General features: G+C 44.6%; 1 protein-coding gene across 1 annotated transcript in view; it reads right to left on the reverse strand.

Moving 5' to 3' along the window:
- NPSR1 (neuropeptide S receptor 1) overlaps window positions 1-12,421 on the reverse strand; it is an 81,835-nt gene extending 69,414 nt beyond the window's left edge. Inside the window, exons 1-2 of the mRNA XM_056857048.1 lie at window positions 12,140-12,421; window positions 2,017-2,149 (exon numbers count right to left, since the gene is read on the reverse strand). Of these exons, the coding sequence (XP_056713026.1) occupies window positions 2,017-2,149; window positions 12,140-12,421 (415 nt within the window). The remainder of the gene's footprint in view (window positions 1-2,016; window positions 2,150-12,139) is intronic.
- Between the last annotated feature and the right edge of the window lie 1,274 nt (window positions 12,422-13,695).

The following is a 13,695-nucleotide window of genomic DNA, read 5'->3' on the forward strand; positions in this document are numbered from 1 at the left end:
GGGCACTTACACCATCCCAGGTGGCACACAGGCCAGTGCCTGGGAGCTGTGGAGTCATGCCACAATCTATGCCATTAAAGGTTTATGGAATGGAATGGAATGGACTCAGCCACACAATTGCAAGCCTGTCCTATATGACCCCTCGGGGACATGTCCTTCACACAGGGATGGCAAATGATGACTAGCATGCGTGAACAGATCAAGCACCAGCTGGACTATTATATCTATTACATTTTATTCTCTAATGGAGTGGTGTACATCATTCGTCCCTCATACATTTTTATCCTCTCAATGATTCTGTGGCATAGGTTAAGCTGAGAACCAATGAATGGCCCAAGTTCACCAAGGTTGCATCTACAAGGGGACGAATCCCTGTTTTGCTCTCACTGCCAGTATGAATGAAGAAGCATTTGGAGTGGGAACAGAGGGTCCACACGGGGGATTCTCCATGGAATCCCTTCCTCTACTATGTCATTCCCAGCCCTTGTTTTCTCCTGCTGCAGAGGCCAGCATGGTGTAGTGGTTAAGAGCGGTGGTTTAGAGTGGTGGGCTCTGATCTGGAGAACCGGGTTTGATTCCTCACTCCTCCACATGAGCGGCAGAGACTAATCTGGTGAACTGGATTTGTTTCCCCACTCCTACACATGAAGTGAAGGGAAGGTGATTGTAAGCCAGTTTGATTCTCCCATAAGTGGCAGAGAAAGTTGGCATATAAAAACCAACTCTTCTTCTTCTTCTTCTTCTTCAAGAATAGAGGAGAGCTGGAGGTGGCAGGAGGTTGCCCAGCATGGTAGGTGACCTGGGAAGCCTAAGTGAGCTTCATGGCTGAGCAGGGATTTGCACCCAGATCTCCTAATGCCTAGTATGGCATTTTAACCAATACACAGCACTACCTCACACTGTGTGGTTGATCATTTCACATTGCAACATGCCAGTCCATAACTCACCCAGTCAAGGATTGTCTCTGTGGGTTGATGGAGTGTCCATGCATGCTGCGATGAAAGGAATGTGTGGCCCAGACCCTCCACACATAGGCTTGGCTGGCATGCTCGGTGGGGAAAGGTTTACATCAAGGGCCAGCTCACACATTATCACATATCCGTGGCAAGGAAGGGCTTGAGCATATGAAGCTGCCTAGGTTTTTTCCAACACTAGAGATTTTTTAAAACTAGAGATTGGCCCTGGAGACTTTCTGCATGCAAAGCAGATGCTCAACCAATGAGCCATGGAATTCCATTCTATCTTAGACATGTTGCTTCCGTCTCTGACTACAATGTCTCAATTCAGGTCAAGTGGCAACTGCTATTCAACCACCACATTCAGCCAGCATGGTGTAGTGGTTAGGAGCGGTGGACTCTAATTTGGAGAACCAGGTTGGTTTCCCCACTCCTACACATGAAGCCTGCTGGGTGACTCTCTCTCAGAACTCTCTCAGCCCCACCTACCTTGCAAGGTGTCTGTTGCAGGGAGAGGAAGGGAAGGCAATTGTAAGCCGGTTTGAGTCTCCTTTAAAATGTTGAGAAAATCAGGGTATAAAACCCAACTCTTCTCCACATGTAGGTATGATGTTTTTTCTGCCACCACACAATTCCCACCCATATGGGCATAAGGTCTCTCTCTATCTCACTCACCATGAAACACATGTATACATGAAGCTGCCTTAAACTAAATCAGACCTTCGGCCCATCAAGGTCCGTGTTGTCTACTCAGACTGGCAGAGGCTCTCCAGGGTTTCAGGCAGAGTACTTTCACATCACCTACTACTGGATCCTTTTCACAGGAGATGTCAGAGATTGAACCTGGGACCTTCTGCATGCCAAGCAGATGCTCTACCACTGAGCCACAGTGATGGTAGCCTCTTAGTACCCTCTGCTTCATCTTACCATGTGCTACTGATTAGCTGGAACAGTCACTTTACAATTGTAAATGTTAACTGAATTCTTCATTAAGCATTAACATTTGTGCATGAGTAAAAAGAAACAAGCCAGCTTGTACCCCTTTGGATACCCATTTTACCTGTTATGGCTAGCTGAGTAACAAAGAAGGTCATCCTGGATTTCCTCTTTCTCCTCCATGTAGAAAGCAGAACAATGGCGTTCCCACCAACTGTTACAACAAAGAGAATCCAAAGGGTGATCAGCTGCTCTGTCTGTAAGGAAAGAAAAGAAGATGATCAGTGGAAGGATCTAGTTACAGCCCATCACTGAACTGTGGGGGCAACACACATTGGCAACTGCTCATTCATGGGCATTCTCTGTGGTGGCTCCCACCTTGTAGAATGACCTGACTGAGGTGGTCAGAAAAGTTTCCCCCCAACTTCTATCCTTTTGCAGAATGTGCAAAATAGAAATGTCCAGGAGAGCATTTTCCCAAAGGGATGAGACCAGTGGGACAATCAAACAGCACAGGTGGTTGTGATGTCACTGCGCCCCTTACGCAGATCACTCCCCCTTCAGATGGCCTGCTTCTGCCCACCGACCAGCTGAGGGTTGGCGGGCAGCTTGGTTAATTGCCCACCATAACTGGCCAAATGGGATCCCTAACCATGGACTACCAAAAAGAAAAATAAGTGGGTTCTAGATCAAATCAAGCCTGAACTCTCCCTAGAAACTAAAATGACTAAACTGAGGCTATCGTACATTGGTCACAATATGAGAAGACAAGAGTCACTGGAAAACACAATAATGCTATGAAAAGCTGAAGGCAGCAGAAAAAGAGGAAGACCCAACATGAGATAGATTAACTCAATCAAGGAAGCAAAGACCCTCAATTTGCAAGACTTATGCAAGACTGTTAAGGAGAGGGCATTTTGGAGGACATTAATTCCCAGGGTTGCCATAAATTGGAAGTGACTTGATGGCACATCATATACACACACACAATCACTATAGGCCTACATAAGTATGCACAGTGAATCAATGTGGCAATGGGCATTTTTCAGCTCCATTTCAATCCATCCTAAAGACACACACAGAGAGAGGCTAAATGTTGGGGGACTCATTGCAAACCCTCACTCCAATCACACACAGCAGATAAAAATAACCCTGTTCACAATGTAGCAGAGTATAGCGGGATCGTGTTTGTGATTCTTCTGCAAAGGCTTGACCTTGGAATTCAGTTCTGCAAAGATCTGGCAGCTCTCATCACAATAGCCCAAACTTGCACAAATATAATATAGAGTTTCACAGGCATGGTAGCAAAGGAAATATTTCTCCCTAAGAATGAGACACAATTCCTGAGACAGCTAGAGGGGAGATATGCATGGCATGTACACACAGTCTCCCCCTTTGGTTTTTCATAGTGCTCCTTTTGCATAATCTCTTTATTTACATAAAGGCTTGCATTGGCTGAGAGCTTTGACCATTGGGTTGCTGGTGCTTGCATACCCATTGGCTCATCCATGAGTGAATTGTTATTTTCTTTAGTACGGAAATAAATTTTCCAAATTATATTATATTATTATTCTGGATTTCATGTATGCTCCAAGAAGGAGGTGCAGTGGGAATAACATAAAAGGAATCTCTCCATTACAAAAAATAAATAAAAGAGAGAATATTTTGGCAACAATTCCCCCTTGTGGATAAAAATCACTCTGTTGCATTACAGTCCTCGGGAGTGGCATCCGAAGAATGGTCTGTGAGATTCATCAACAATTCTTTGTCTGTTTCTTTTCAAATAATAAGCAACATTATCAGTTTCAAAATTAAAACAAAGCATTATGTAATGAGATTTCCAGGAAAACCCTAAGCAGAGTTATACTCCAAGTTCACCTTTTCCATGATGAAGATTTTATGGTTGGGATGGAACTGCTCCAGAGCTTAGAGATAATGTAACTGAAGCCATTTGGACTTGATGGGGGGGGGGGAATGGAACAAAGGTCACCCAGATCATGTGTGTAATCTTCACCCTTGTAACTAGTACCTCCAGGTAGTAGCTGGAGATCTCCTGCTATTACAACCGATAGAGATCAGTTCCCCTGGAGAAAATGGCCACTTTGGCAATTGGACTCTTTGGCACTGAAGTCCCTCCCCTCCCCAATCCCTACCCTCCTCAGGTTCCGCCCCCAAAACCTCCCACCGATGGCGAAGAGGGACCTGGCAACCCTACGTTTAACCCCATTTTAGCCAAGCACTAAGAAAGGCAACTGCCTACGTAGACTTGTTTGTATGTTTTCAATGTTTTTAATTCCAAATGACTCAATTTCCTAGCAATAAGCCTATTTTAACATTCTTTCACTAAACAGCCTCTGGTGTCAAACCTTCATTGTATTCATGTGGTGACCACTGGTAAATGGTTGTAGACATGAAGTAGAAGCCCCCTCATGTATCCACAGGGCTAACAGAAAAGTCTATCCAAGGTGACAGAAGTTAATCTTTACAGTTTAAGACTTTTTTCTTTTGCAAAACATATTAACCAGGGAACCATCTGAAGGTACAGACCTAGACTGGCAAAACCCCTGTTCAGCTCCAGGTCTAACATGATTACTGTTTACTCCCTAGTGTTGCCAACCTCCAGGTAGTAGCTAGAGATCTTGTGCTATTACAACTAATCTCCAGCAGACAATCAGTTCACCTGGAGAAAATGGCTGCTTTGGCAATTGGACTCTATAGCATTGAAGTCCCTCCCCTCCCCAAACCCCACTCTCCTCAGGCTCCACCCCAAAAATCTCCAGGTATTTCCCAACTTGGAGCTGGCAACCCTACCACTCCCTGATGACTTTTAGAAAGCAAACCATGACCTTTCTTTTTCAACAGTATGGTGAGGAGTAAGAATACAGTCTGATGTTTCTGGTGTTTGCTCATTTAATTTGCCAAAGACTAGTTTTGTTAAAGTAATTTTAAAGTTTTTGATCCCTGTTGCTTCTGATTTCCTTAGTGTTTTGAAATAGTTCATCACTGTAAGCTAATTACATGCTTACATGGTAGAATGTGGGGTGTAAATGGAATAAACAAGTAAAATGATCCATAGTTTTCCTACTCTAAACTGGTATCTGTGTAGAAAATCATTGGACATGGAAACTTGGGGGTAGGATCATGAACGGTGTGCGCTGATTACTAAAGAAGTAATATTTTATCTCATAAAGACAGGCTGTGGATATGGGGAATGAAATACGTTTGTGGATAACAATGGATAGTAATGGTATAATTACCACAAAATAACATGCTCCAATTAAGTACATGAATCATAGCATCCTTTCGTAATTACCATTGCCTTGACTTCTGGTTTCCAGCAGAAATGCTATTAACATGAATTAAAATTTTAATTGTGAAGTCATTTCAAAACAATACAACAATGAAATGTGTACAGACGATCTAAAATAGACTTTTGCTTTCTGGTTGTCAGTATAAATAAGATATGATATATGATAATTTATTTACGGCTCTTAGTCAGATAAAACAAGATAAAACAGAAAACTGATTTCCTCAGACTACGCAACTGATCCTTCATGAGGCGTGTAACCCCATCCAGAATGGGTGACATCTTAAATCCTGGGTCAGAGCTTCTGCTCACCAGCAGCACTTCCATCTTGTTAGGATTAAGCTTCAGTTTATTAGCCTGCCTCCACTCCAAAAATGCCTCCAGGCTAGGGTTGCCAACCTCCAGCTAGCAGCAGGAGATCTCCTGCTATTTCAACTGATCACCAGCCAACAGAGATCAGTTTACTTGGAGAAAATGGCTGCTTTGGCAATTGGACATTGAAGTCCCTCCCCTCCCCAAACCCCACCCTCCTCAAGCTCCGCCCCAAAAACCTTTCGCCGGTGGCAAAAAGGGACTTGGCAACTCTACTCAAGGCACTAGTTCAGGATTTCTATAGCCTTTTGGGATCAGCAGCAAGCACAAGATAAAACTGAGCCTCATCAGAATATTGGTGACAACCTAGCCCAGATCTCTGGATGACCTCACACAGTACTTTCATGTAGATGTTAAAGAGCATAGGGGACAAGATGGAGCCTTGCAAGCCCCTAGATAAAAAAAGGCCAAGGGGCTGAGAAGCAGTCCCCTGGCTCCACCTTCTGAAACCTACACTCCAGGTAGCACCAGAACCACTGCGAAACAGGTCGGACCAGAACCACTGCCTCTTAATCCCAGCCCAGAAAGGCCATCCAGAAGGATACCATGACAGATGGTATGAAAGGCCACTGAGGGGTCCAAGAGAATCAATAGAGTCCCTCCATCCATCCCCTGGTACAGGTTATCTACCAGGGTGACCAAAGCTGTTTCATTCCCATAACCAGGCCTAAAACCAGATTGAAAAGGAGCTAAATAATTGGCTTTATTCCAGAAGGCTTGAAGTTTTCTAGACGCCACCCGTTTAATCACTTTTTCTCTAAAATGGTACATTTGAGACTGGTTGATAGTTATTGAGATCTCCTGGGTCCAAGTAGAATTTTTTAGAAGTGGATGCACCACAGCCTGTTTCAAGGCTTAGGCAACTACTTCTCTCTCAAGGAGGCATTAACTACCTCTCACATCCAGTCAACCAGCCTACCGCCCCAGGAAGATTTAAGTAGCCAGGAAGGGCAAGGGTCATACAAGCAGCTAGTAGTTAGGTCTCAAAGCTCCCTTCATCAGATACCAGATCTGACAAAGACAGCTTTAACTCTTGAAAGCTTATACCCTGAAAATCATGTTGGTTTCTAAAGTCTTGGACTTATATCTAGCTGCTCTATTGCAGACAAACATGGGCTGCCCTCTGAAACGGATTTTATTACATTTTCCATGCTAGTCAACATGTTCTGGTGGTTGCTCTCCATAAACTTGCAAGTATGATACAGAAGGTATGCTTGTGGATTGATTCTGTGGGGCTTAGTGGTCTTTTTGTTGGAAGATCATTGCTTTCCTATTTAATTCCCCCCCTACACCTATACTAGAGTTATAGAGTGTAGGAAATGTTGAGCCCAGAGAAAAGTTGTTTTTCTTTAAATAGAAAATTAGACCAGCTTTTGATGACTCCACATCAGGGGTCCCCACCTGTTTGAGCCTGTAGGCACATTTGGAATTCTGACATAGCATGGGGGGTATGTGTGTGTGCAGTAACAAAATGTCTGCCAAAAACATCTGCCACAGGGGGCGAAGCCAGCCACCAAATAACTGCCACAGTAATACAGTACAGATCCTTGTGTTGTGCTCGCAGCTGATGCCAAAGCAACAAAAATCTCCAAAGCCAATCAGATCTCCAATAGTCAATCAGAAGTCTTGGGCCATTTATACATGGCTGTTTCCTCACTGTCACCCCGCCAACTATTTCGGGGCTTTGCTTTGATTATGCTTGCATTTTCCGACAGTCAGAGATCGCCTCGCTCTCCCCGTGCCTTTCTGTGCGTTTTGCCCGTGTTTTCTGGATTCGTGTTTAGCCAGCATCCAGAAAGTGCAGGCAAAATGCACGGAAACGTGTGGGGAGAGCGGTCAGAAAATGCAAGCATAATCAAAGCAAAGCCCCAAAGTAGTCGGCGGGGTGACCATGAAGATACAGCCATGCATAAATGGCCTTGCTGGGCAAAGGTCCTACCTGGCCTCATCCACTTCCTAAAAACACCTGGCGGGAGCCAGAAAAGGTATTGGCAGGCTCAGTGGCACCCAAGGGCACTCCATAGGGGACCCCTTCTCCACATTATGTAGTACTTACCACGTGTTTAAGGGGAGAGAGAAGTGGAGAACTTGACAAGGAGATGCCATTTTCAGTGGCAAGCCTGTATCTCCTGTACAGTATTATTCCATCCTTAGCCCTTCCTCTTGCCATTTGGACCACAAGTTGTAAAGAATTTGTATTCAGTTTGGTGCAGTCCCACTGAAGTGAATGAAACGTCACTATCTTAAATCAAACTTATGAAAGGGTCTGGGGTAGGCAGAGAAAACCCCGTTATAAATTGATAATCTCCAGGAGGCTCTGTAGTGAATGCTTGACCAAACAAGGAATGTACCAAGTAAAAAAAAAAAATCCATTGTGGTATTTTGTATGGCACAAATCAAGTCTTTATAGTTACATTAAAAATAGGCCTTTGATCGTGTTGATGTATTTTATGTCTTTTTGACTGGAACTTGGTGCTATATTGGTAAAGAAGCGCTGACATGCTGAGATAATTTGTTTTTAATTGACAGGGTTAGCCCAGTATCACTAAATTGATTCCTAGCCATCTTTTTGCTGTTGTGTAAGCTTCCAGCCAAAAATGTAGCTAGCTGGAAGTCAAATAAATTGTTTCTCTTGCCTTTATTAACAATTTATATCCAACTACAGGGAGTCCTTGTTGAGGGAGGAACACACGCACAAACATCGATCCTTTTGAAGCAGGGAAGGAAAGAACGAAGCCATGTTACTGCAAAGGCAACATATTTTAAAATGTCATTTTGTTGGACAATACTGTTTTGCTCTGTTCTTTGAAGATACTTCAGGCAGAAGCAGAATCTGACCTTCCTTTTTGAAAGCATTTTGCATCGGTCACGAAAGACTCCCCACTCCAGTCCAGGATGGGGACTACAGATTTCTCTCTCTGTAACAGCAAGAAGCTATAGTGTGGGTCTAACTAAGACCCTTCCCCCTTATTCCTGTTCCTTATTCAAGGATTCTTTGGAACATCCTTTTGGTTTAGGAGGGGGAAGAGTGTGTAGGAATCCCAGGTCCCTCTGTTTGAGGAGGAAGAAGTTGATCAAGTTGATCAGGGTTGCCAGCTCCGGATTGGGAAATTCCTGGAGTTTTGGGGGCAGAGCCTGAGGAGGGCAGAGTTTGGGGAGAGGAGGAACTTCAGTGCCATAGAGTCCAATTGCCAAAGTGGCCATTTTCTCCAGGTGAACTGATCTCTATCAGCAGGAGATCAGTTGTAACAGCAGGAGATCTCCAGCTAGTACCTCGAGGCTGGCAACCCTATCAGGGAGCAATCCTATCAATGGTCACTCCTGATTAAATCTCGCAGAAATCAATTGAATATGCACACAAAACTGATGATGGGAAGTTTTTTGCTGAATTGCTATGCTGTTCTTACTTTTATGTTCTTACTTTTATTGCCTTTAGCTTCAATTAAACATATGAAGCTGTCTTAGACCTTTTGTCTATCAAGGTCAGGCCTCTAGGATCTCAGTTAGAGGTCTTTTACATCACCTATGACCTGGTCCTTTTAGCAGGTTGAAATTAAATCAAAAGAATTTTGGGCTAAACGTTAGAAAGAACTTCCTGACAGTTCGAGCAGTTCCTCAGTTTTTAAGCAGAAGCTAGATGGTCATCTCACAGCAATGCTGATTTTATTAATTTAGGCAGATCATGAGAGGGAGGACAGGAAGGGATAAGCCAGTGCTCAGCTCTTGTGGCCCTTTCTTACATGTCCAGGGTAATGCTGTTTGCCACTTAGGGGTCAGGAAGGAATTTTCCTCCAGGACAGATTGGCCAGGGATCCTGGAGTGTTTTTGCCTTCCTCTGGGCAGGGGTTACTGGAGGAGGGGTGGGGGAGGTAGCTGTGAATTGCCTGCATTGTGCAGGGGGTTGGACTAGATGACCCTTGTGGTCCCTTCCAGCTCTATGTATCTATGTTTTAAATGCCCCTTTGTTGAAAAGCACTTTGAGAAACATAGAAAAAGGGTCTACAAATGTAAATATAGGTTGAGTATCTCTTATCCGGACATCCAATATCCGGACTGACCCGAAAACTTGACTTTTTGAGCTGACATGCAGGCATTACTCACAGTCCCTCAGCAGCACGCCAGTTTGCCTTCTGATGGTTCAATGTGCACAAAATTATTTAAAATATTGCTTAAAATTACATACAGTCTATGTGTATAAAGTGTATATAAAACATATATAAAACATAAGTGAATTTCATGTTTAGACTTGGGTCCCATCTCCAAGATATCTCATTATGCATATGCACATATTCCAAATTACAGAAAGATCTGAAATATGGACCACTTCTGGTCCCAAGCAGTCTGGGTGAGGCATACTCAACCTGTAACAAATAAATGCATGCAACAGAACCTGGCAGCTGCTTTGGGAAAGAGATCTGGAGCATAGGGGTGCTGGAGAAAAGTGAGTGCTTAACTCTTCCCCCATCTGCCAGTTTTTGGCTGCAACTCCTCCCCCACCATGGGAATACAGATGTGCTTCAAAGGAAAACAGACCTCTGGAATGGGAGAGAGTAGCAAAGAAGTAGTGTGCAGGAAAACAAAGTGTTTTCCTCTGCTTCTCTACTCCAAATCAGCCCTGCCAAAATAGTAGAAGCAATTATTGTGGTTTAGAAGGATGAACTCAGTGGAGGGAAAGTGGCATGATACAGCCCGATCTCGTCAGATCTCAGAAACTAAGAAGGATCAGTACTGGGAAGAGAGACCTTCAAGAAAGGCTCCTTGGAGGAGTGGGGAATCAAACCCGATTCTCTAGAGCAGAGTCCACCACTCCAAACCACTGTTCTTAACCACTACACCTTGCCGGCTCTTGGAAGCTAAGCAGGGTCTGCAGAGGAAGGCAATGGCAAACCACCTCTGCTTCTCACTTGCCTTAGAGAGAGCTCTAAGAGATACTAGCCCAAGGTCACCCAAGTGATCCCATGTGTAGGAGTGGGGAATCAAACCCGGTTCTCTAGATTAGAGTCTGCAGTTTGTGTGAAGGAGTGGGGAATCAAACCCGGTTCTTCAGATTAGAGTCCACTGCTCCACTAAACCGTGCTTGCTGTGACTTGACAGCACTTTACACACAGAGACAGGATGAACGCAAGGAGTATGGTCTACACAGTGGTGGGAAAAGATGCTATTTTTCCAGAAAAACCTTTCACTTGTGTATGAGCGTGCCACAATAAGTGCAGATAACTATTACACAGGCATGCCCCAAGCAGCCAAACCTGGATTAGGGGCTCAATAGCAGAGCACCTGCTTTGCTTTTGGAATGCCCCAGGTTTAATCTCTGGCATCTCCCATTAAAAAAAAAAATCACATAAAGACCACACCTTGAGACCCTGGTGAGCTGCTGGCAGTCAGACTAGACAATAAGAACTTTGATAGACACATGGTCTGACTCAATGTAAGGCAGCTTCATATACTCATGTGCTTATTAGCTGGTATGCAGAAGTACAGCTTTCAAAAAGAGGGGAAAGAAAGGTCTTTTATGCATGGCTGTTATACTCGTCGTCACCCCACCGAGGACTTCAGGTATTTGTGTTGATTATGCATGCTGTTTCCGCCTGTCAGAGGTCGCCTTGCTCTCTCCCTGCATTTCCCCACATTTTGCCCATGTTTTCAGAGACCAGTTTTATCTAGAATTTGAAAACACGGGGAAAACTCAGGGAAACGGGGGGGGGGGGAGAACGAGGCAACCTCTGATGGTTGGAAACAGCATGCATAAACAATACAAAGACACGAAGTTGTCAGAGGGGTGAAACAGCCATGCATAAAAGACCAAAGTCTCCAGCTTTTACTTTGGGAATGACACTAGAAAGGAGTTGAGCATCTGCCGTTAGCCTTGTGATGCTCACAGACCCACACACATACCCCCTGAATGCCAACAAGTGATTAGCAGAAACTGATGTTGTTTCCTTTCCTTCTTTCTCACATTAAGCAACAGACCAGTCAAATGCTCCCTCTTAAGAAGGATGAATACAACTGTCTTCACCCTCCATTCATGGCAGCTTAGGAAGGTATTCATAAACTTTGTGCTGACAAATTAAACTGGCAGGTAATAAAATAAAAAGCAAACCCAAAGGCAACCTTTCTGTTAATGCCACTCGACTTAGCCGTGCGTTGCTTTCAACCTCTTACAGAGATCAATGTTATTTATCCGGTGCCATTGCAAACCCAGACCCTTGTCCTGAGATGCTCATCATGTTCATTTTAACCCGGGGGGAATACAGATCCCGCTACAAATCCACTGTCTGCAACTGGATCTAGAGGAACGGTTGCCGGCCAAGGAGGAAAGCAAGGAAACTGAAAGCAAGCTCTTCCATGTCAGCTGAAACCCGTCCTGTTCTCCCAGATATTTGACACTGATCGGCATCTGCCAACATGCAGCTCTTGTGCGGAAGTTCTTATAGAAGCAATCAGCCAAAAGGAAAGAAGGAAAGGTCCCTATCAATCTGTAACTCGTGATTTTTGCTTGTCTGCTGGCCTCTGGGGAATGCAAAGGAGATGACAGCAAAAGAAAGGCCCCCCCCCAAAAAAAACCTACCTTAAAGGAATAATGAAAGGATTCCCACTCCTCCTCTTCTTCCAGCACTTCCGTGAAAGTCAGCGTTTCCGTGAAAGTTACAAGAGTGGCCTCCAGGCTGGCCGAGCTTCTGTTCAGGCTGCTGCCGGCTTCTGTGACACCGACTTGCATGGCTTGTTGCTCCTTTGCAAGCTGCTCTGCTTCTTCTGGCAAGAGAGAGAGAGTTTGTGCAGCCAGGCTCTCCTCGGAGGAGCACTGCGATACAGGCAGCTCCACTGTTCCACGGCTGGCTACTGGAGGCATCTGGCTTCAAAGCAACTGAGCAAAACCATCGTGTAGGAATCCTTCTTCTCACCCCCACCCCCAAAACACCCTTCTGCTTGCCGACAGAAGTCGCTGTCCAGGTGTTTTTCTTTGACAGCCACAGCCAATAACTAGGGGACGTGCGTGGCGTCATCTTCGCGCCTATGCAAAAAAGGTTAGATCACCACCCGTCCAAGGTGCCAACTGGCAAAGCTAACATCCAAGTACCAACCCCACTTAGCTTCTGAGATCTGCTGAGATTGAGCTAGACCACGCTGCCTTCCTCCCCTACTGTAAGGCAGGCACAGGAAAAGACACATCCTACCATGAATCAGGGATGGATACAAAGCATAAGGTTTATAATGATTTTAGTTGACGGTCAAAAATCCAAACAAAAATTGCCTATCCGAACTACGAACTCCACTTGTAGCGTTGTTTTTATAGTCTTACAAAAGAGCGCAGCTATTTCACATTCTGGTAAGGCAGCATATGACACAGCCAGCCTGACACCAGGGTGTACTTTCTTCCCTAACTAGCCAAATGCATTGTCGAGATGCAAATGCACTTCACTGCCATAGGTCAGGAGCAAAAGTCACCACCACCCACAGGAATCTATTCAGATCAGCCTGATATCTTTGGTTGGTTCTGTCACACTCATTTATGATTGCCTCTTGACTGCATCTTTCCAGGGGGTACAACAGAGCCCAAGGGTGGGGCCATGGCTCAGTGGCAGTATAGCTACTTTGCATGCGGAAGGTCCCACGTTCAATCTCTGATATAGTCATATAAAATGATCAGATAAGAGCAAAGTCTACGTTCTTAGTATATTTTCTTAAAATTTAATTTTCTCCAGGGAAACAGATCTCCATAGTCTGGAGACCAGTTGTAATTAGGCTTGCCAACCTCCAGGTACTAGCTGGAGATCTCCTGCTAGTACAACTGATCTCCAGCCCTGGAGAAAATGGTCACTTTGGCAATTGGACTCTATGGCATTGAAGTCCCTCCCCTCCCCAAACCCCACCCTTCTCAGGCTCTGCCGCCAAAACCTCCTGCTGGTGGTGAAGAGGGACCTGGCAACCCTATTTGTAATTCTGGGAGATCTCCAGGCACCACCTGGAGGTTGGCAATTCTAAATGCCAGGTGTGCCCACCCCCCTCATTGTCGATTTTCAAGACATTTATTTATTTAGGACTACGTTTTGATTGATGTAACTTTTATTATTATCACTCCAAACTGGAGTTTTTAAACTGTGACTTTTATGGGTTTCATCACTG

The sequence above is a fragment of the Euleptes europaea genome, chromosome 11 (assembly GCF_029931775.1).
Source record: "Euleptes europaea isolate rEulEur1 chromosome 11, rEulEur1.hap1, whole genome shotgun sequence".
NCBI classification, from domain to species: Eukaryota; Metazoa; Chordata; class Lepidosauria; order Squamata; family Sphaerodactylidae; genus Euleptes; species Euleptes europaea.